General features: G+C 41.5%; 1 protein-coding gene across 1 annotated transcript in view; it reads right to left on the reverse strand.

The window, feature by feature from the left end:
- Positions 1–15,674: 15,674 nt before the first annotated feature.
- Positions 15,675–24,595, reverse strand: part of RRM2B (ribonucleotide reductase regulatory TP53 inducible subunit M2B) — a 41,829-nt gene continuing 32,908 nt past the window's right edge. The window contains exons 8-9 of the mRNA XM_058564738.1: positions 23,625–23,738; positions 15,675–19,583 (exon numbers count right to left, since the gene is read on the reverse strand). Of these exons, the coding sequence (XP_058420721.1) occupies positions 19,431–19,583; positions 23,625–23,738 (267 nt within the window). The 3' untranslated portion in view covers positions 15,675–19,430. The remainder of the gene's footprint in view (positions 19,584–23,624; positions 23,739–24,595) is intronic.

Here is a 24,595-nt window from a genome sequence, read left to right on the forward strand (position 1 = left end):
ACGTAGCAGAAATCAGAATGTGGTTTTTGGAGTGTTAGAACAGGAACTTAGCTTTTGGAAGGAACAGAATTTAAAACTCTCAAAGGTTCATTTCGAGTTCAGTTATATCTGAATTGACCAACAAATATAGTTTCTGAACCACTATTACCTCCTATACCAGTCATGCTTTGTAACTTCTCATAATTATCTAAAACATACTTCATGGTTCTTGAGGCGCACAAACACATGGTAAGTTTATACATCAGATGGGTAAAAATAGGTTCTTGTAATAAAATAATTTGGCATCAATAGAGTCCTTATCATGCTACTTTACACTGAACGGCAAAGAACTTCATCACCTAGAATAGCAGAGCCAAGTTTATTTGAGACATTGTCTCCATCTGATTAATGAGTAAATATTTAGCTCCTGAAGATCAAAAAATATACCGAACACTTTGGCTTTTCTTATCAGCAAATAGAAAAGAAAGAAATTTACAAGTGGTGTTGGAATAAATGGTTCCAGTGTTTTCTTCTGAGTTTCCCTATTAAAACTGATTTCCTTCTTAAAAGAAAACTCATATTTCTGTTTCCTACTTTTCTTTCTCAAAGAGAGAATTTGTATTGCTCTGTTTCCAGAGAAGATAAACATACCGACAGACTGAAGGGGAAAGGCAATTAGAATAAACCGTAGGAATATGACCAGAAGGATAGCAATAAGAATACAGATTCCTAGCCAGTAGGTCTGTGTGTGACCTTGGATTCTGTGTGGCTAACAAGCTCCCAGGTGGTGTCTACAGTGCAGGTCTGAGGACCTCACTCAGAGTAACAAGGATCTAGAGAATAACAAGGATATAGGGAGAGTGAGGCCAGAACTGGCTGAGAGGCTATGCTAAGCTGAGTGGGACAGCAGAGCTCACCAATCAGGGAGGTAAGCAGGACCAGGAAGAGCTAGGATACCAGTGCAGACATCAACTTTATAGTCATGTGACCAAGGCAGGCTCCACTAGAGCACAGCATCCCTACAAAGGTACCCCAGGACACTGACCCCTCCGTCTTCAAGTGGCTGGATCTCCAGGCTGGTCATCCCCATCCCCTGCAGCCTCCACTAGGGCTCCAATAGAAACAAAAGTATCATTTTCTTGGTGTGCCATGGTGGGTAAAATGTTGGGAAATGCTGCTCTAGAGATCTGAAGGCTGAAGATTTCGCTTTCATGAGCAGATGCCTAGGAAAAAGTCTTCAGAGGCCATGCAGAGGGCAAAACATGGAAGAAAATGCAAGCAAAAGCAAGCCCAGAATGGAAAAACCCAGAGGCCAAGAAAAGATGAGGCCAGAATAGCTGCTTAAGGATGCATTACAGGTTGGCGGCAAACACTCGTGATGCCTTAAGAGGTACCGAGGATATTCAGGAGTCTAACAGGTAAAGATCATGTGAAACTCCAGCGATGAACACAGGCCGGGACCAGAAGGACAGGATTCAGAAAAAGTGGGCTAAAATCAGATTTGAGATTAGCCATTCACGGCTGGAAGAGTTTGCCAAAATCTTGAGAAGGAATTGGAATTTAAGCAAGAATACACTTGTAATGTGTATTATCTTCATTATTGACATGTATGTGAAGGCTCTTTTTTTAGCAGACTACGTATCACTCATCCATAGTTATGTTTTTGTTCTCAGCTAATACTTTTTGTTTTTTCCAAAGACTGGAACATTAAAGAATGTCTTCAGATAAGCCAGTCCTGGGTAGTGAACCCTGGGCAGACCCAGCTGAGCACCTGGTCTTAATCTTGATGTCTCATGTAAGGACTCCTCTTAGTCTGGTTGCCAGGAGCAAATGAATTGTACGGTTAACTTCTCCTTTCAGATCTTTCTCCAAAGTCCTATACCAAACAAGACCTTTATCAACCCACCAGTTCCCACAAAGAAGATAGCCATGATCTATCTTTGTTATGTTAGTGTCACAATTCCATTCGCTAGAGAACCTTATCTTCACTCTCCCAGCAACATCAGTTGGGCTCTTTCCAGAGCTTCAAGTTTATTTTCCTTCCTTGCCCTCCCTGGAATCCTCCTTGATTGCTTGTAACTCTTCAACTTAGAAGTCCCAGTACATGAATTAAACCTGTTTGCTGTTGTTCAGGTCTTGTAAGGTAAGTTCATTCAGTTCATTCAACCCACTTAACATTTCAGAGTCTCTCATTTCCTCCTCCTTCATACGTTAAATAGGCACAAATTGAGTTGTAACCAAAATGCAACTTTATTTTTGTCACCTAATGACATTTTAAAATTAATTCAATGAGCATACTATTTCCCTGCCCCTGGATGAAAACTTGGTAGGTACCAGGGCCTTTTCTGTTCCTTCTTGGATTATAGACTCTCCTAGGGTCCATAAATTGCAAATACAGATCAACTGAGTAATTTGAATGTCCAGTCTAAGACATCAATCGAAACTTCTAAATTGATTTAGCATTAAATCTATCAAATACACTCCCCTCCTCCAGTTCAAACCTATTTTCTTGCAGTGGAAAAAAGCAATGTGGTTGGTTTTGTCTCAGGACCATTATAACCATGGGCTGTCTAGGACCAGTTCAGCTGACCCCACCTCATCAACAGAGTAATCAAGACTGGTTTTTCAGGAACTGAGAAACGACCCCTTGTCTAGTTCAGGCCTATTGAGACCACCAACCCATCAACTGGGCCTGTGCAACTGCCCGATAAGTGACCCTTTTGAAGTCAAAGGGCTGAAAACTCCACCCTCAGGTCATACTAACACCACCATTTTGTGAACATGCATCCTGTGAAGAGCCATGGAGCTTGACGGCGCTTGCGCAGATCATCAATTACCTCACCTCTCCTTACCTCCAGTCATCTATCTCCACACTTCAGACCCTGCCTTTCGTCCCATAAATTTTGCCCCAAACTCTGGATAGGGGAGACGGATCTGAGAGCTTATGCCTCCTGTCTCCTTGCAGATCGATCTTGCAATAAGGCTGTCTGCTTTTCTCAAAAGCTATTGCTGTCATAATTGGCATTTTTTATGCACATCAGGTAGAAGAACCCCATCTTTGTGCCGTAATATCACCACTTATAATTGTGCAAGTTGGGCACGGAACAACTCCAGGGCAAGTTCATATTCATAGACTTTTCCCTAATTCTCAAAAAGAAGCTGTTTGGTGGGGCGCTTCTTGGCTTCTTCTCTACCTCTCCCTCTGCTCCAGATTGCCTGGGTCAGAACAGGGGGAAGGTGTAGTAAGAGACAGGAAATTGCTTCCTGAACCTGGTACCTTCTTCAGCTAGATTTTCACTCTCTCATCTGACAGATATTCAAGCTGGCTCTTTCTTTCGTGGGCTCTTCTGAAGATTTGGGGAGGAGTCTTCCGTGGGCCACTCCACTTGTAATCCCATGACGTAGGCAATGCCAGCTTTCCCCTATCTGGTAGCTTTCAGTCCCCCTCAGCTACTGCTTTCCTGGGGGGCTGCCCCTCACATCCTCTTGCTGTTGGAGTGCCCTTCTTCTGGCAAAAGCCCTCTTGGTTAGGACTCAGGTCCAGGCCAGCTCTTTCTTTCTGGTCCATGGGAATTCCTGCAAGTCCACCCCACACAACCACCTCAATTCTGCTGCCACAACACTTGAGTTCTCTCAGTGGCGAACACAGATTCCTCCCCTGTGTTTCTCAACTGCAAGGAACACACATCAAGCTCTCCAAGGTGTCCCATGGGAGCCCCCCACTAGACTTGAAATAGAGGTAGCACTCACGTTTCCCTGGAGAGGAGTGGGGCTCACAACAGGACAGCATTTCTCTCCAAAGAAATCCACCTACATCTTCTCTTTGTTCTACTCTGACCCCTATTTATATCTTTAATTGGGCTAAAGGGCCCAGGCATTATGGGATGGTTCTGCACAATCTCCTGGGTACATTCTGAATCTGGGGGGTTGGTCTTACATTCATTTTGGTATCTGATGGCCATTGTATTGTGGTCTTGTGAGGTTAAGCCCCAGTTACATCCATTTTAGAGTCACTCCACTCTTCTCCCAGTATTAACAAAAGCAGTAAGACTAAACTTTCAGGGAAAACCCTAATTCTCCTTTTAGATTTAATAGGAAAGACAACAGCAGAGTTCACTGGGTAATAAGCTCTGTCCAGATCCCTACGGGACTCTCTGGGCAGCCAGGCTGAAGGTCAGGTTGGGCCTCTCTCAGACGCCAGCTCCACAAGAGGCAGGCTGCCTTCTGGTCCAGTTTGTGATGATGTGATTCTTTCCGTCAAGCTGGTAATTGTCCCAGGACTAAAGAACCAAGTGCTAATACATCAAGTTAAAAAAACACTGTGATTGAGAGGCACATAGCCCAAGGCATTGGCTATGAGATGAAAGTGAATTCTTATAATTAAATTTTAAAATACTTTATTTAACATTTGAGAAAGCCCCCTCAGACTCTCCCTGCTAGCCACAGAACCATCTCCAAAATGTGTTTTCTGAGGGTCCAAACATCAGCATCAAAGGGCTCCAAAGATGCCCTCTGTGCTCAAAACCTCACGGCCAACCTTCTTGGGTGAAACCGAGGTTGCAGAGCAAAATGACCAGCTTAATTTTAATTGCAAGGAGGGTGTATGGGAAGGAGGGAGATCTCCCTATGGCTACTGGAGTCCTGGCTCTACCACTGGACTATCGGCTAGAAAACCTAAACACAGAGCACCACTGGGGGTCTCTCTGGCTGCTCTGTGAACAGAGGACAGTGGCGGGGGGAGCCAGGCGCAGAGAGGAGATGGCGGCACGCCCCTGTAGTGGCTGGGCCTGACAGACTGGATCGGCAGCCACATGAGACAACCTATGCCAGCCTCTAGAAATACCTGAGGCTGGGGGACTTCACAGGAACAGATCAGGGCAAGAACAGGAAATTTGGGAGATTGATTGTAGTGGGGCTTCGTTTGCGCCACAAACTGACTCAGCCTTGATTTCCTGACTCTCGGCCAAGGAGAAGCATTTACAAAATGGAAGCATTTACAATCACAGTTGATCTTGGTTGTAACGTCACGTACATTGCATGGATTGAGGCTTATTCTGGGGCAAATCCTGAATGAAAACAAATCCACCACCTATTCAAACCTTGGGGTACATAACAATGACGTCCAGATTCTCTCTAAGCATGCAAATTCCAGACCCACTCCTAGAAAGTCTGATTGAGCAGATCTGGAGCAGGCCCAAGAATCTGCTAGCAAGTCACTCAGGTGTTTCCGATGAACTGAGGCTCAAGCTTTGACAAACACGGCCTTACAGCGACGCACCACCAGGCTTGCACATACAGTAGTTCCCCCTTATCTATGGGGGATACTTTCCAAGACCCCCAGTGGATGCCTGAAACCACGGGTAGTACCAAACCCTATAGTGTATATACTGTTTTTTCCTATACAGACATACCTGTGATAAAGTTTAATTTATAAACTAGGCACAGTAAATTAACAACAATAACTAATAATAAAGTTGGCTCGGGAGACATTATTAAGTAAAATAAAGGTTACTTGAACACAAGCACTGCGATACCATGGCAGTCATCTGATAACTGAGAGGGCTACTAAGTGACTAACAGGAGGGTATACAGCTGTATACAGCTGTATACAGCTGAATACGCTGGACAAAGGGATGATTCACATCCAGGGTGGGATGGAGTGGGGCCACAAGCTTTCATCACACTACTCAGAATGGTGCACAATTTAAAATTTATGAGTTGCTTATTTCTGGAATTTTCCATTTAATTTTTTTGAACCACGGGTAACTGAAACCATAGAAAGCAAAATCACAGATAAGGGGGTATAGCCAAAAGTTGGGGACATTTTAACTTCCCCAATGAGATTGAAAGCTGAGGATAAATCTGCGCACCATGACTGCTGAGACTACTACTCAGGTCCCTCTCTGCACACAAGGTGCCTCTGGCAGCACGTATAACCTTTGAGGACAGTCTTGCTGCTGCAAGTCTCAAAAGTGACAAAAGTTCCACTTGGCTGCCAGGTGAAGAGGTGACCTTTTTAAACAGGAACTTTCTCATCCAAGGGCATCTTCAACTCCCCAGATGGTTGCATTTGGATTAGAATGAGATGTAGTGAAAAGATCCTAGAACAAATGGATTAGGCAGATAAGTGAGGTGCCATTGCTTTGCTCTGAGGGTTGGGTGAAGAAAATGTGTCAAGTTGCCTAGTGATGGGGAAGACACAAGGAACCAGCCCCAAGGATGGGCACTTCTGTGCAATTGTTTCCCTGAGCCTGTAAGAGAGAACCCAATGTTCAGGAAGCTGAGCCTCCAAGATTTCAGAGCCTGGAACCCAAAATTTGGGTGGTATGGGAGGTCATAGGCAAGAGGAGGCTATCTAGAAAACAGTGTTACCAAGATGGAGGAGGCTGGGATGTGCCTCAGCTCAGGACAGAGCCAGAGCGCATGAAGGAGTGGGAACAGGAAGAGGAAGAGGAAGAGGGAGTGAATAGCGAGCTGGAGCTGACGGGAGGCGGAGGAGCACCAGGGGGCGGGGCAACAGCCCGGCAGGCAGCCCTTGCCAAAATACCAAACTAAGCTGGAATTGCAACATGTCTGGCGGTACTGCTGTTGACTTATTTCCTGCTGTTCTTTAGCTGATATTCCAACATCCTCTTATGAGAATAAATTACTGGTTTTACTCCATTCCATAGTCCAGTGGTTCTCAAATTTGAGTGTGCATCAGAACCACCTGGAGGGCTTGTTAAAACACAGGTCTATGGGCCCCAACCCAGGGTTTATGACTCAGGAGGCCTGGCACAGGGCCAGAGAATGTGTGTTCTCACAAGTTCCCAGGTGTTGCTGATGCTGCTGGTCCAGCTATCATACTTTAAGAACGATGGATATAGCCCATCCTTCCCTCAAACAGACGAATAGAGGAGGATGGGAGGAAGCTGGAGAAGGAAAAAGGAGAAAGGGGCCTGGGCAATACGTGACAACGTGGGTAGGGCAGGTTATTCTGCGATACTGTGATTTCAGTGGCTGTGGGAAAGTTAAGAATGAAAGAAAGTTTGTATCAGCTTATTGGTGCAATAAATTTCGTATGCAGTATTTACTGCACTGATTTGAAAGAACACACCCCTGATAGAAAATACTTAAAGAGGTTATCAATCATCTACACTTTACTGTGAACAAGTTTAAAAATTAATATCTGTACGTAAAATTGTCATCTACAACAGAGATAGTTTTACTTCTTCCTTTCCAACTTGAATGCATTTTATTTCTTTTATTGCCTAATTACTCTGGCTGAACTTCTAGTACCACGTCGCACAGCAGTGGTGCGAGTGGGCATCCTTGTCTTGTTCCTGAGCTTGAGGAAAAGCTGTCTATTGAGTGTGAGGTTAGCTGTGGGGAAAATTCATAGCTGAGAAAGTTCGGAGGGTGAGGAGAGGTGAAAGGGCACAAAGGGTGGGGATGGCCTGTAATTTCTTCATTTTACCTCATTTTGCCCATGGCTGGCCTGAGGCTGAAAGTTTTAAAAGCCAAGTTACCAAGCAAGATTTCAGGTTAAAGTGGATTACCTAGGTCTAGTTCCAGTTACTGCTGTACCTAACAATAGCTGTGGGACCTGGGCAAAGTTCTTGACTTTTCTGGACCTTAGTCTCCTTCTCTATAAAATAAGCCTGCAAGTGGCACTAGGTCACCCTGAGAGTAACCCACTTTAAGGAGGGCCTGGCCTGACCACAGGAGGGTGAGCTACCACTTTAAAGTATTTAATGGTTGAAACCCGCCAGGACCAGCTCAACCACAAGCCCCACCCCTCTCTCCCAGCGCACTTCCCTTTCCACACCCAGCTCAGATCTGGGTTCCTCTTATTTTACTGCAGGGAACTGCATGCCTTAGACTGCAACTTCTTTAAACCTCAAATCAAAATGCACCCCCATTTTACAGACAGGAAAACTGAGATTCAGAGGGGTTTAAGCCACTCATCCAAGGTCTACTAAAGTATTTCATCTTTCCACTTTAAGGTTCTCTATGACTCCCAGCCCAGCCTTGTTTTCACTGCACCACACGCTGGGAACATTGGTCTCTGCCAAGTGCACCTGCAACACCCCTACCTGAGCCTCCGCCCCTTCCACTCTCGCCTCAGTTATCGAGTTCTAAGCCAGGAAGGGGGCATCCCTTACTGCCGCCCCTTCCCACACCAGCCACTCGGGATGAGCACACGCTTCCACAGTCTCCCGTTGGGCTGTTTGTGAAAGGTGTGGGCTACAGGATGGAATAAGCCCTGTAATTTATTCCCTGTCACAGGAGACTTCAATATTAGCTAAATCACAACAGGAAACCAGCCATTCAGGACTAATGCAATCAAACATTTCACTCCATCCAAACATAGCTGCAGAAGGAGAAACGATTCCTGCTGTCTTTGAATTTGAAGGGATCGCTGAGTCCTTTGTATTCCAGGCACGAGCACTTCATGTACTATTTTCAGGACAAAAGTTCTGCTTTGAACATTAAGCATTTCTAACTTGGTCTCAGTCAAAAGGCACTAACACAGAGACCCCAGTCACCGTGACCCCTCCTCGGGAAGGAAGGGCGCTAGGGTGCAGTCCTGAAATGACAGGCTGGCAGGGCTGCCCAAGAGCAGAACCCAGGAGTGCCTCAGACACCTTCTTCTCTGACTTTGCTGCCACAGCGGGGGGTTGGGGGAGGCATGGAAGCATGAGGCATGAGGAAGGCAGATGAGTGCCTGGGGCTACCTTGTGTCCTCTGCCAAAATGTGGAAAAGCCAGGCTGAACCAGGGCTGGGTGGGAAGGAATGTTTGTGAAGGATTCCGGAATTGCTGAGAAATGAACCTGGGTGTCTTACATTTTTAAATGGTTTGTAAAGAATGTAATCAGAGTGGGAGTACTGAAACCACCCTATGGGTGAGGGATGCAAGATGAGAAGGGAGGGATAATGATCTCATTTTGAATTGTTTAAAAAAGGGGAGGTTGTTTCAATTAAGATGCATTTGTTATAAGTAATAGAAGCCATTAGTAAGAATGGCTTAGTAATCTTGGTACTTATCGTTTCATGGAACAGAAAATGGGAGATGGGAGGTTCCAAGGATGGTTCAGCCACGTAACAGTATCTTCAAAATCCAGACATCTTTTGCCTTTTACCTCTTTTGTCATCAATATCTTGGCTTCTTTGTTTTTCCTCATGCTTGTTGCCCCATGGTCACAGATGGCTGCCACTATTCCAAGGATCACATCATCACACCAGTTGCTTGAAGGCAGGGCACAAAGGAGTAGGCCTGGCAGAAATTTTCTTCTCACAAGCCTCACTCTTACCAGAGAGGAAGTGTCACCTCTGTGTGGTTTGGATCCCAACCCGGGCAAGGTTCTGTGGAGCCACTCTTTCCAGGTCTTTCCACTCTTTCCTCACCCTTGTTCTGCCTGGGCTATTATTAGGACTGGTGATTTGTCCATTAGCCTTAAAAGGGAATGTTCATGATAACAGCAACAATAATTACACCATTACAGATAATTACGGTGAACTGAGTCTTACTTGCTCCTAATGCTGTAAGCAGAGTAAAGGTATCCTATTTGTTAAGGAAACACAAATCAGAATATATTTCCTGGCCAACTAAAATGCTGGCTACTAAGACCATTTAGAAATGTATGCTAAAAATTTGAACAACCAGTCTATAAGATGAAAGATGAAACCTACACAATGATGAAATTGTTAAAGGTGACATAGCAAGAAGCCCACAGCTCAGCCTGAGAGGAGCGATTGACTTGAAGGTCTCTCTAAGCCAAAGGGAATGTTCCAGGCATAGAATTGGAAATTTAGTGCTAGATGATGCTTTGAGATAACAGCTCCAATTATTGAGTGCCTACTATGTGCTGGGTGCTATTTTAAATGTTCTGCATATTTATACAACACAATAAGTCCACACTGCTGTTCTTCCCAGTGTCACAGATAATAACTTGTCAAAGTCATCCAGACAGTAAATGGTAGAGGTGGGATGTGAACCCAAGAAGTCTGACTAAAGCCTGTGCTTTTCCACACCTCAAGACAGCAGTGTCCTGCATTTTAAGGTACTTTCTACAGGTTGCAAGTGAGTTAACTGGGTCAAGGTAGATTTAGGTTTCATAGGATAGAGCATCATTTAATGACCCCTAGCTCCCAGGAAACCTGCTCCCCAGAACCGAATTGTGAAAATATCTCCACGCTGCCCTGACCATAGGTATCACTCTCCTCAGACTGAGGCAGACAGCAGCTTCAGGTATCCAGGGCCAAAGGAACTCATGTGACCCATTCTGGCACAACAGACAAGAGTTAATATGTTCCCCTCCATCCCCAGATCCTCCCAGAATGGGCCATAGGGTAAGTGCCTCTTTCTGCCATTTCTGACTGCCCCCTCTTCACCATCCCCTCCTCCCAACTGATGGATAAGCAAATACCAAAGTCACAGGTGACTAGTCCAGGCCTCCTGGTAACTCACGAGGATGGGCGGTTTTGTCAGTTGTTTCATAACTACTCAGCATTCATTTATGGAAAGAGGCTTTCCTCTCTCAGCTGGTACAGAAACGCGGGCTTCCCTTGGGGCACTGTCCCCTAGACTTTCCTTTCTATATAGCCAGCCTGTGGTGCAGTTCCCCCAGGGCTCCTGCTGCGAGTTCGCCCTTTGTAAAGGACCAGTGCTGAGCATGAATTTCTTCTGTGTGTTCGGAGGCCTCACCCCTGCCAAGCAGCCTAAGTTCATCTGGAAACAGAATCTTCCTTCTTTAAAATCTCCCTCCTCAGTTCCTGCAGTGAAGGAGCAGCCGCTGAGCTGAGAAACCGGCGGCTCAAGGGCTCCACCACGAGGAAGTCAGGAAATGAGACCCTGGCAAAACATTTCCCTGATCTTCCTGAGCAGGTACCACCTGCAGGAAGGCAAAGGCTGGAGAGATGGGGAACAGGAGACCGGTGGAGCAGCCAGTCGTGGTTCTGGCCTGTCTGGTGGGGAGAAGGACTTGGAACAGTGTCTCCCTTCACCCCTCCCCCATCCTCTTCTGCTTCACCCGGCCCCAGGGAAGGCAGCAGGCCACAGCAGCCTCCTTTGGCTTTCTAGCTCCATGCAGGACACCTGGGGATGGTGACTTAGCTCTACACTAGTAGCAGCTGGCAAGATGCTGCAGCTATTCTTCCCTTCTGGAGAATTAGATGGAATTAGCTTTGCTAAATTCTCCGTCAGCCCTGCCCACCAAATCCCCCACTGATGGCACCAGGGCTGCCTGCCAGCTGCTAGCAGGACGCAGCAATGTCCGGTCCTCTCCTCCATCGGCCTCTCCGCTGGGGCCTGAGCCACACCTGCACCTGCTGGATCTCACCACCAACACCCCTGGCCGTGCAGCCCTTGGAGGCAGGTTGGGACTCACTGCCCCTGGGGCCTGGAACTCTGTGCCCACCAGAGCTGCAGTGATAGCTTGACCAGAGCATTCTGGGGAAGGCATGAATGTTGATATCAAGCAGAACTGGGACAGAATTCTGGCTCCATCTGTGCTACTTTAAGCAAGGAATAGACAAGGAGTAGAACCTCTCTGAAAGTCATCTGAAAAATGGAGGAAATAACATTTTCTTTACTTTGCTTGTTTATCATGTGTCTACCCCACTATGCTCCATGAGGTAGACGTCAGGTCTGTCTTTTCATGGTTTGATCTCCAGCACCTAGCAGAGTGCCTGCCACTTAGGATACACTCAATAAATATTTGTGGAGAGAAGGAGGGAAAAATACCTTCCCAATAGGGTTAAGAGCATTAAATGAGAGGACATGCGGGGTCACGTGTGCTCTGTAAATGACAGCTTCTAGCTACCAGCTTATTTTGATTACATGACACAAGGCTTCATGATTCGACTGTCATTCCTTCATTCATTGAGGAAATACTTATTAAGCAACTGCTACGCATCACATGAACAATAAAAATGTAAAGAACACTGACCTCACTTGAAAGTGGCTCAATTACAATCTTAATACACCGTGTGCCAGATGAGTATAGACAGCTGTGAGCACACAGAGAAAGGGACCTTCCCAAAGGACAAATAGCGACCAGCCAGCAAAGAAGGCAGGAGCAGGGGAAAAATCTGGAAGGTGTAAACAACTTTGTGTCAAACTCTGGTGGCCCACTGATGAAGCTGAGTCCCTGGAGATGAGTAGACGATGAATTGTATCACACACAAGAGACCTGCTTGGAAGAGATTTTTACTTATCTATTTTCTCAGACATAAAGCCTGATTGTATCTGGATGTTGCCTTCAACAAGGTAGACTCTTAGAGAACTGAGTGAAGGACAGTGCAAGTCCTCTGAGATGTCGGGTTCCAAACCTAGAGATCCAAACCAACAGAAGGCAGGAATTAGAGGCAGATGCTGCCTTACGGTCTGGAATTTACACAAATTGAAGCAGGCATATCTTTATTTGCCACACTTGATAACCCTGAGTTCCGGGCAGGACTTCTTAGGAAGGTCCAACCTGAGCAGCTCTTAATATTTGAGTCAGTAGAGATGTGGTTTAAGGTTTCCAAAATTTGTCATATGCCACCACTGTCAGGATATACCATTCTGAGTTCCACCTGTACTATTATTTTAATATTTTTAATTACTTTTTTTTTTTTTTGGTGAGGAAGATCAGCCCTGAGCTAACATCCGTTGCCAATCTTTCTCTTTTTGCTGAGGAAGATTAGCCCTGAGCTAACATCTGTGCCCATCTTCCTCTATTTTGTATGTGGAACACCGCCAGAGCACGGCTTGATGAGCAGTGCGTAGGTCCACGCCCGGGGTTCCAAACCTGTGAACCCCGGGCCCCGGAAGCAGAGCGCGCAAACTTAACCACTACGCCACCGGGCCGGCCCCTTACATTACTTTTTGAAGAAATATTTTTGAAGATTTCCCAAATGTGATTAGCAAACAAGTATCAATTGGCCTTGCAGTTCTGATGTCTTCAAACATTATTGCTACTCCAGCCAAGCCCCAGCAGATAAGCCCTCATCACCCCCTCCATGAAGTGATGCTCAAACACAATTCCCAACCAGCTCTGGGGCAGAACCTCAAGATGGACAAATGAAACTCTAAATTGGCACCTGCCAATGGAGTGTGTTAGGGAGAAAGTGTAGGTCAAGGGGATCATATCCCACCAAAAGTCTCCTTGAATACCACCAGCAGTAGAAAGAGAAATTTGGGTGCACTCACTGAAGAAACAGTGGGATTTAAAGCCATGACACCTGGGTTGGAGTCCTGCCTCTAACTTTTACTAGCTGTGTAGCCTTGAACAACTAACTTAACTTGTCTGACCCTCAGGTCCCTTATCAATACTATTATGACATAGTAATTCCTCATAAAATTAGTGAACCACTGAAATGATTGGAATGACATGATTGCAAAATCACCTTATAAACTCTGAAGTATGTACAAATGTTTATTATTTTACTAGGAATTAAATTTTCAAGATACAGTGAAGCACACATTTGTACTCTCAGAACTTGGACACTATCATTAATGATGAGGGAATATCAAGAACACACTCATTGACCATTACTCAGACAAACTGGAGGAGACTCTTGTTTCCCAGGACGTGTAAATATGCTAACCTGGAGAAATGAACAGAGAGCAGATGTGGTTGTGAGCTGGCACTGGGTACAGAAAGCCCAGATGCACAAGTCACCTAGAAAGTTCATCCAAAACAAGGACAGCTATTTCATTGCAGGATGAACATGCAGACCACGGACGCCACATTCTTGTGTAACAACCCTGCTCTTCTGAGACTCACAACTCAGCTGTACCTCCCTCTCCTACTCGTCATCTTGTCCTCCAGACAGTACTTCTGTTTCACTTAAAAAGCTGGCTCTCGGGGCAGGCCCGGTGGCGCAAGCGGTTAAGTGCGCGCGCTCCGCTGCGGCGGCCTGGGGTTCGCTGGTTCGGATCCCGGGCGTGCACCGACGCACTGCTTGGCAAGCCATGCTGTGGCGGCGTCCCATATAAAGTGGAGGAAGATGGGCACAGATGTTAGCCCAGGGCCATCTTCCTCAGCAAAAAAAGAGGAGGATTGGCGGATGTTAGCACAGGGCTGATCTCCTCACAAAAAAAAAAAAAAAAAAAAAAAAAGCTGGCTCTCAGGGGCCACCCAAGGTGCAAACTCTGGGCTCTCAGCTCCTTGACTGATGCACACATGAACACCCTCGTTCTTTCCAATCGCTTTGTTTCTTTTTGTTTCTAGGAACCAATTTCTGTTTTAACTAGGGTCCTTTTGGTTGCAAATAAAGAAACTTACCTTGAACTATCTTAGGCAAAAAGTAGGCACTTATTTATGAAAGGCTGCAAAGAATCAGGATACAGTTGGGCCTCAGGGGAGTTAGAACTAGGACTCTTTCTCTAGCTTTGTCATTAGAATAAAAGTGATCCTCTTCCTTTAGTTTCAATTAGAAAAACCCTAGGTAAGGACCTGGCCCTGCCTGGATCACACGCCTAACCCTGCGCCCAGACAGGTGGGGTGTGTGCCAGTGTTGGCAGCCCCGCGAGAACCACGTGGTGGGAGCGGGGGGCAGCAGCTCCCAGAATTAAATGGCTGTTGTTCCCAGAAGAAGGGAAGGCAAAACAGATATGCTTCATCACTCTCTCATTGTAACGACTCCACAGAAAAGAAATCATGCATAGAAATTTGTATCTTGAATTCTACTGCCAACTTCTTAGGTTCCAAATTTGGGCTCCTATACTGTCAAATTTTTCTGCTGACTCGGAGAATATCTCTTATGTGCCCGTAGTCCACAAAGAAAAAGCAGATGATAAAGGCACCTCTTTGGGAAGTGAGAGTAGGAGCAGAGTGAAGACTGAAAAAGCAATTGTGGAGAACGGAGAGCAAGTTTATCAGGAAACTGTAGTCGGACTGTCAGACAGCGCTGAGGTAGGCGCTATAAACTGAATGCTTGTGTCCCACCAAAATTCAAGCTGAAACCTAATTCCCAATGTGATGGTATTTGGAGGGGGGGACCTTTGGGAGGTGACTCTGCCCTCATGAGTGGAATTACTGCCCATATAAAAGAGACCCCAGAAAGCTCCCTTGCCCCTTCCTCCACGTGAGGACACAGCAAGTAGACAGCTATCTATGAACCAGAAAGCAAGACTGACTGGACTCCAAATCTGTCAGCGCCTTGATCTTGGACTTCCCAGCCTCCGGAATTGTGAGAAATAAATGTCTTTTTTAAGCCACTCAGTCTTTGGTAGTTTTTTATAGTGGCCCAAATGCACTAAGGCAATAGGGAGTCATAAATTTATAGTAGATTCAACATGTCTTGCATGACTTTAGCAGCATTCGGCTGCTGGGGTGGCACATATGAAAAAACTGGATTGCTGCATTCATACACAGGGTGGGGGAAGTTCCTTGATTTTTCTATGTGAGGTACAAATGCAGAAGAAGAACAGAGTTCAGGGTACTGATAAAGAATCTTACTACTAGGAACATGACGGATTGTAGACTCTCAGCTAGATACAAAGAGACATGAAGAAAGGCTCATGGATTGAGAGAAAGTAGATGAGTGAGACAACTGGGGGGTGCTGCTTAGGTCAAAGAACAGCAGTGGGGGAATAGCTGAATAAAGTAATACCAACATGTATTTGTCTGTATACACAAATAGAAAATACATACATTCCTTGATTAGGGTAGCCCCTGCACTTACAAAGAAACATTCTTACCCAAAAAGGACATACACAAAATGATGTAGCTATGATACAGTTTATTTTAACATATTAAGCCAAAATAAATAACATTTCTTTGAGGGAAAAAACCCAAATCCTATATATGCAGGGGTGGCTTAATTGACCATAATGTGTTTTAGCAAAAAATATTTAAGTACACCACACCTAGTAAAGCTCTCTCTATACACAGTAGATATCAAATAACTTGCTACATGACCAGAAATTAGAAAAATCAAAACACAGTTGCAAAACAGAATCAAATGCATAAGTTAAGAATATCGTGAACTTCGTCAGAAAAAGGCTGATTTCTTATATTTTTATCTGTACAAAAAAAAAGTCATTCTCCAGCTTTCCATTTTCACTGATATTTTCTTTAACTGAATTAAGCCCCAAATTTGAAGGCTCAAATCCTTTCTTTCTAAGGCCTCAGGAATATCAGACTTTCCTTCAAACCTGTAGCTGTCTAAAAAGGAGCAAACCATTTAAAACAAAGATATACAGATTTCACTTCTGTGCCACTCACGCAGATTCTGCTGGGGAAGATTTCCTGAGCTGCCTACCAATTCACTCAACTCAGTTCAGAAACATAATACCTGATTACAGGACTAAACTGCCTTTACTGCAGCCCATCAGCAGCTTTCTTTATCACTGAAAATCAGTTAGTGACATTTAGCCCTCAGTTTAATCTGCACAAATGCAATTTGGGAATTCTATGACAGTGATGGTAGCATATTTAAAAGTAAAATGCAAAATTCTGAATATTAAATAATTTATTTTTTATATATGCAAGCTGCTATGTTTTCTCAATTATTTTTTCATGAACAAATGAAAAATAAAACGGCCAAAGAAGCAGAAAAATTTGGATGTTCCAAAATTAGACAACTGTAAAAAATTCATATATCAAGACATGACTGGGATAAGCTTATGTTGTTAGAATAATTGTTTATTGTTGTATATAATTGGACAGCAAAACAGCCCTGTCTGAAAGCACTGGGTCAAACTGTCTTCCCAAGTACTTCCAAGCCATGATACTACACACTACAATGAAACATTTTTAATAAATGCAATCTATCATAGCACTACAAGTTTTTAGATTCCGAAAGAATGAACTTAACTTTAACTACTATAGCAATGATTTAAATACATTAAAAAAAAATTGTAAACATACTCTGAATTTTTTTCTTTACCTGCAAGATAACATTAAAAAGAAATTCTACAACTTCTCCATTCCTTAAGAACTAAGAACCAAAATACTAAACATAATAAATAAATATGCAACCTAGACGCCTGGAAAAGGGTATAGAACATTGAATAGAATAAACCAGTGTATTAAAAATCCAGTATTTCGATATTAAAACTTCTTCATCTCAATATAGTTAGGTTTATTGCTACTATATAGAAGCTTCATATTAAGGCACCTGTCATTACCTATCAGAAAGATTTGGATTCTAAACAAAGGAAATATGAACTGTTAAACTGTTTTTCTTTCACTCTGATGTCATTAGATATTATCAATTTTTTTCTTTTAATTTTTATTTATTTATTTATTTATGCTCCCCCAAAGCCCCAGTAGATAGTTGTCTATCATAGCTGCACATCCCTCTAGTTGCTGTATGTGGGACGCGGCCTCAGCATGGCCAGAGAAGCGGTGCGTCGGTGTGCGCCCGGGATCCAAACCTGGGCCACCAGCAGCGGAGCGCGTGCACCCAACCGCCAAGCCACGGGGCCGGCCCAGATATTATCAATTTTAATGTTAAGTTTTTGTATGGCAGTAGATAAATATCTTAGAACATATTACCTGAATATAGTTAAAATATTTATACTTTAATACTTTAATTAAGGTAAAGTATGTGATACTTTAATGAGGAAACAGGCAAAATCAAATCAAGATGGATGGCAAAGGACTAAATACAAGAAATATGATAACCCCCAAGAAAAAAAAATTACATTGTGGTGACTAAGAGCAGATCTTGGCCAAGCCATTTAATTTCTCTGAGCCTCATTGTCTCCATCAGTAAAATTCCAATACTAGCTGCTCTGTCAAGCTCCTAAGGTAGCTGGGAGATCAAATGAGGAGATGTAAAAACACTTGGTAAACTATGAAGCACTGAACAAATAAATGGTATTATCGTAGGCCAAAATATCTCAGGTTTCTGATATTCTCTCTAAAAAATAAAGTTATGGTCTGCTACTTTTGCATTCACTTGAAAACTCCCAATTTTAATCAATTAGATAGTTGTGGCATGAATAGAGCAAAAATTTATGCAAAGAGAAAATTTCTAATTTTTAGCTTCCAGAATTTTATAAAGCAGTTTGTTGTGAGTGGGGAACCACTGCTTGCTGGAGCTCAGGCTACCTCTTGACACTTCCTAATGACACAGAGGGGCAGACTTCTCAGAGACCTTGGCTCCTGGCTTTTCCTCAAGCTCCTCCACAGAGACCTCCGTCTCCCTCACCATCTGCTATCATGCAACAGGCACAGTTCCATGAAAAGAACTATATTTCAATAATGGCATAAAAGAGTTTTAAGAATATTAAAGAAAAACAGCTGAGGTCAATCACAGGTACATTACACAGCTTGGCACAAATTTGAAATGGTTCAATAATCCCAACCAGGTTCTCCCTAGCTTCATCCACAGCCCTTCTTCTATGTATAAAATGGTTCTAGGGCAGCTTTTTCCAAACTATGTTCTGAGGAACACTAGTTAGGTGAGATGTTGAGAGGTGAAAAACAGATCTGTGTTAAGTAAGTTTGGACTATGCAATGAGAAATAAGTTTACATACTGCAGAATTTCTCAGTCTGCGATGTACTGACTGTACATTCTAAAGAGAAATGGAGTGTACAGCATTTCCCAAACTCATTTGACCACAGAATCCCTTTTTTTTCCCACAAATATCTAGAGGGGCTGACAGCTCTTGGAATACTCTTTGGGAAATGCTATTCTAACTAATTCACTCTGGTTTTAAACATTCTAGGGCTATGTCTGGCAATAGTTACCTTTTTAACTTTAGAAGGAGCAGAAAATCCTTTTGCTTACAACTACCATGATAACCTCCTGAATTCCACTCCATAAGTATGTTGCCCAAAGCAACTAAGAACTAAATTTCCTTCACACATACCGAAGAATTCAAAGAAGTTCTTCTCGAGTTAATGAGAATTATAATATTTTTTAGGAAATCTTTATATTCTTCCTCAAACATTAAACACACAAAGATCTAATCCTAGATCTTAGGACCTAGAATCCAAATTACTTTGAGGAGATGGGAGCATCGTATCACAACATCAGTGTAATTAAAACAACAATAATAATGATAATAATAAGTAGTCACAGTAGTGGTGGTGGTGGTGGTAGTATTGGCCAAGCACTTATTTTGTGCCTTAACCCTTGTATCCACTCTATGAATTTAGGACCTACTGCTACACTCGTTTTAAAGATAAGTACACTGAGGTTTAGAGAGATTAACTGACTTGCCAAGGGTCACACAAAGTAGTAAGGACAGCTTCTCAAACTCCTATCTGACCCCTCGCCCCATGCTGTTAACCACTACATAATGCCATCTTATATTTTAGTGACAAAACAAAAGCATTTAGGTCACACTCTGGTTGTCAGGAAAATTACAGTGTATTTATATAAATCCAACTTGATTGCAATTGGGTTTTGGATTCCTTTTGAGCCAACTCTTATTCCCTAAAGGAGATACTTAAAGTTTTTTTTTTAAAGCAGAGAAAAATAGACCGCTATTTACCAATGACAGGTTTAGATATGGGGAGGGTTTTAAAAATCTGCATCCAAGGTGAAGACGTGATCTGTGGTTTCCGCCATAACTGCAAAACGCTGGTACTCTGAAACTCGTTTCTCAAAGAAATTTGTTTTCCCTTCTAAAGAAATGTTTTCCATAAAATCAAAGGGATTTTCTGCCTGAAAAACCTGAAAAGAAAAGAAGTGTTATTAGACATTCTGAAGAAGTCAAAGTATATCCCACAAGAAGAGCAACAGATAACTAAAACAGGGCTCAGGTCTCCCATCACCTGTCTAGTCACCTACAGGATCACGATCTTCCCTAAGGTCCTGGAGACACTCAAGGCAGATAAATTTTAAGATGACTGAGATCACCTACTAACTTCCTCAAGAAACTATAATAGCACCTCTGGTATTCTAAGAAGTAGAAAGGAAAAAAAAAGATTATTTCAGGAAATGAAAGATTTAATACCAACCAAACTAAAATGTTTTTGCAGCTTGAGAGATCCAACACACCATAAATATTATAGGCATTTTCACAGGTATTACCGTTAGATAGTCACAGGTACACGATACTACAAAATATTAAATTACCAACAATGTACTGTGGACCTAAATACGATTCTTAGTTCATAAGAGAATAGATAATCAACAAATTGATGTTAAGGCACATGATGAGGGAAGATAGAATAAATGCTATCCATAGTGACTCCATATAAAATACGTGCTATCTATAGATGTCTCAAATAAAAAGTGGGACATATGTCAACAAGAAGCTTTTTTACTGCTTCTGAATTTAAGAAGTAGACTTGGAGATATAGCTTGATGGAAACTGAGACATTTCAATGATTCATGAGGGGCAATAAAAGAGGATTTTTGAATTTAGGAGTATTCCAGCAAGAATTATGACACCATAGATAAGAATATATTCAAATAATCCAATTAAAATGGGAAAAAAATCTGAACAGACAAATAGAGACTTCTTTAAAGACAAAAAGCCAATAAGCACATGAAAAGATGCTTAAAATCATTACCCACAAGGGAAATGCAAACCAAGATCACAATGAGATACCATTTCACACCCACTAGGATGGCTGTAATAAAAAAGACGGATAACAAGTGTCGGTGAGGATGTGGAGAAACTAGGACCCTCATACAGTGCTAGTGTTAATGTAAAATGGTACACTCACTTTGGAAAATAGTCTGACAGTTCCTCTAATGATTATAAAATAGAGTTACTATATAACCCAGCAATTTCTCTTCTAGTTATATATCCAAGAGAAATGAAAACATATGTCCACACAAAACTTATACATGAATGTTCATAGCAGCATTATTCATATTAGCCAAAAAGTGGAAACAACCCAAATGTCATCAATCAGTAAATGGATAAATAAAATTTGGTATAGCCATACAATGAAATATTATCTGGCCATAAAAAGGAATAAAGTACTGATACATACTACAACATGAATGAACCTTGAAAATATTATACTAAGGAAAGAATCCAGACACAAAAGACCATATATTATATGATTATACTTACATGAAATGGGATATACAGAATAGGCAAATCTAAAGAGACAGAAATTAGATTAGTGGTGCCTAGGGCTAAAGTCGGGATGGGGGAAAGAAAGGGAAGTGACTGATTGCTAATGGGTACAGAGTTTGTGGGGTGATAAACATGTTCTAAAACAGATTGTTGTTATAGTTGTACAACTCTGTGAACATACTAAAAACCATTGGATTGGACATTTATTAACAGGCGAATTGCATGCTCTGTGATTTATATCATATATATATATATATATTATTTTTTTTTTTACTGAAAGCTCAAATGCTATGTGTGGTTGAGTTGTGGAATTCTGTGAAACTGCCTGTCAGAAACAGTGTGTTTAAGGGGTAGTGAAAATTTGAGCTATCACACTCAGCAGGATCCAGTGGAAAGAGCACTGGACAAACAGCACAGATTCAGTGGATTTTAAAACTGGGGACCTTCCAAAAAATCTGATCCAAATCATTCATAGCACGAACATAGTAACTAAGACCAAGCTAAATTAAGTGGCTTTTTTTGACAGATAGAAGTACTCAATATTTATGGACTAATCCTAAACTAAAAGTTGAAAACATCATTAATGTGGATCCTATTTAGAATTCTGTATAAATGACAACCATTTCTTAATTTAAATAATCTCTTATTTTACCAAAACCTAAAATTATAAGAATATTTCTTTTTCTAGCTCCTTGAGTTCAAAGTTTAGTTCATGTATTTTAAATCGTTTTGTTTTCTTAATATATACATTCAAGGCTATAAATATTCCTGAGGATCTGTTTGGCTACATTCTACAAGCTTTAATAAACAGTAATCTTATTGTCCTCTAGTTTATATTTTCTATTAGTGTATATTTTCATTTCCAATCTCATTTTAAAGGGTATCTTTTCAATTTCTAAGTAATGGAACTTTTCGGCAATCTTTTATCGCTAATTTCAAATTTAAAATCTAAGAGGTCTGCATAATTTCTGCTTTTTAGAATTTATTGAGATATTTTGAAAAACTGTGGAAAAATGATGTTTTATACTGTGTTTAGATTTTCTTCTGTAGGAGGCATGTTTTATATACCTACATTTAGCAAGTTCCCAAAGGGAAAACTAGACCCAGGGGTTCATAATTTTCCAATAAGCAAGGGAACATGGATGTTTGGGTGTGAGGATATGGCGGTGAGTTAAAGGATAGTGAGTTCACTTTAAGGTATAAGTAAGCAAATTAATTTTCCTATAACAAACATATTGGTACAACTTTGGAAAAAATATAATTTTTTTTAATATACAGTTTACAAACTTAAGAGATCATATTAATACTATTATAATCTTGATTTCTCTCATTAACTATTAGTAAACATAGATAGGATCTTGCAACTAAAATAATAAAATATAAACAGTTTATCTTACAAAAAACCTTTGCCCCACCTGACTCTTTCACTACAGTATTTCTGTGGTTATCAGAATATAAATGTATTACCAAGAAAGGTAATGATTACCCCAGCATCATGGATTTCATAAGGCTTCACATTAAATACAATTTAAACTTACATTTCCATGCTAAGAAATCAAAATCTGTAATTTCTAATTACCATGGTATAGTAATAGTAAAGTTCTGTGAATGTTCTACTTATGTTGAACACAAGATGACCATTTGGTGTGCATTTACTGTATGTCTGACACTGTTTTAAGTGCTTTAAGTATACCAATTCAACAATAATCCTTTGTGGTAAGTATTATTATCAGTATCTTCATTTTAGGGATGAGGAAACTGAGATAGAGGTTAAGCAACTTGCCTATAGTCACATAGCTAGAAAGTGGTGGAACCAGGATTCAAACCCAGGTAGTCTGGCTGCAGCCTCTGTCTAAGTCATGTGAAAAGCATACCTCTTTATGAAATTCAGTTATATTACCTCTGATAAACAAAACGACAGAAATAATTTAAAGACAACTGAGTTCAAAGAGTCAAATTATGACAGTTAATGTCTTCTTAATAACTATTTCCTATTTAAAAGTATTAACCCAACAATTACAACATAGACCCATAGGGATTTATATGAAGGTAAACATATATATACATATTAAATCCAATTACTTAAAGATAATCCTATTAAATAAATACCTGCAATTATTACAAAGTAATTTATTGAGCTTTTTAGTTCTAAGATTAATCAGCCTCCTACTTCTGTTATGAATTTCATCTTAAGTTTCGAAGGATTTTGCAAAACCCATTTGTTCATGCAAAACAAGGCTCTGTCATGGACATTTTAAAAGTAGTCTAGTATGTTACAAATGGTTTCAACAAAATGTAATATTTTAGTGGCCTTAACTATAACATTTTAGCTAGTAGCAATACATTTTTTTGTGTGTGTGTGTGTGAGGAAGATCAGCCCTGAGCTAACATCCGTGCTAATCCTCCCCTTTTTGCTGAGGAAGACCGGCTCTGAGCTAACATCTATTGCCAATCCTCCTCCTTTTTCTTTTTTTCCCCAAAGCCCCAGCAGATAGTTGTATGTCATAGCTGCACATCCCTCCAGTTGCTGTATGTGGGACGCGGCCTCAGCATGGCCGGAGAAGCGTGCGTCGGTGCGCGCCCGGGATCCGAACCCTGGCTGCCAGTAGCAGAGCGCGCGCACTTAACCGCTAAGCCACGGGGCCAGCCCAGTAGCAATACATTTTTAAACACTTTACCTTTGAGAACCCAAGTTCCACAAGTAATCTGTCAGCTACAAACTCAATATACTGTTTCATCAAAACACGATTCATTCCAATGAGGTCAACTGGCAAGGCTTCTGTTAAAAACTCCTGAGACATAAAGAAAAACAGAATAAAGTACAAAGACGGAATAATAAATATGTATTTTCCAAATAAAAAAGGGGGTTTTAATTTTATTAATCTTCTAAGTCACTGATCTTGCTCAAGGAAAGTACACGAGGATAAATTCTTTCAACACGCCAACGTCCATTTGTTAAAAAATGTTTGGGAGTATTACTATTCACATTATTTCACATTCTCAAATAGCCAAAATAAAGTGAAACTATCAAATTACTGGTATTTAAAAAAGGAGCACATGTAGGACCTGAACTCATATGCTTTGTCAATGGAAAAAAAAAAAAGATACTTTGTTCTGAAATATCTACAAAAAGATTCACCAAAGATAATCATTGTGGGAAACATGACTATGGAAGGGAACTAGGAAAAAGGAAAAAACTCAATTAACAAAGAAAATAAGAAAGAAATAGAAATGAATCTGAGCGTTGGGAGATAAACTGAACTCCAACTATATTGAAAGACAGCGGTTAAGTGTTAACAGAGAAAAAATAAAAACATGTTAACCATTTGGATTTAGTTCTCAAAATGAGTAAAGATTCCAAAATGCATTTTATGCCTTTTCCCCTCCCAATATGAAAACAATGGCTGTTAAACTATGAGGTGTTAAAAAAAAAGTTCAAAAAATTTATTTTACTTTTAAACTACAGTCATGTGACGCATAATGACATTTCAGTCAACAACAGACTACATATATGACGGTGGTCCCATACGATTAGTACCATATAGCCTAGGTGTATAGTAGGCACCACCATCTAGGTTTGTGTAAGTATACTCTATGATGTTCACACAACAAAATCACCTAATGACACATTTCTCGGAACATATCCCTG

Source organism: Diceros bicornis, chromosome 21, assembly GCF_020826845.1.
Source record: "Diceros bicornis minor isolate mBicDic1 chromosome 21, mDicBic1.mat.cur, whole genome shotgun sequence".
Lineage (NCBI taxonomy): Eukaryota > Metazoa > Chordata > Mammalia > Perissodactyla > Rhinocerotidae > Diceros > Diceros bicornis.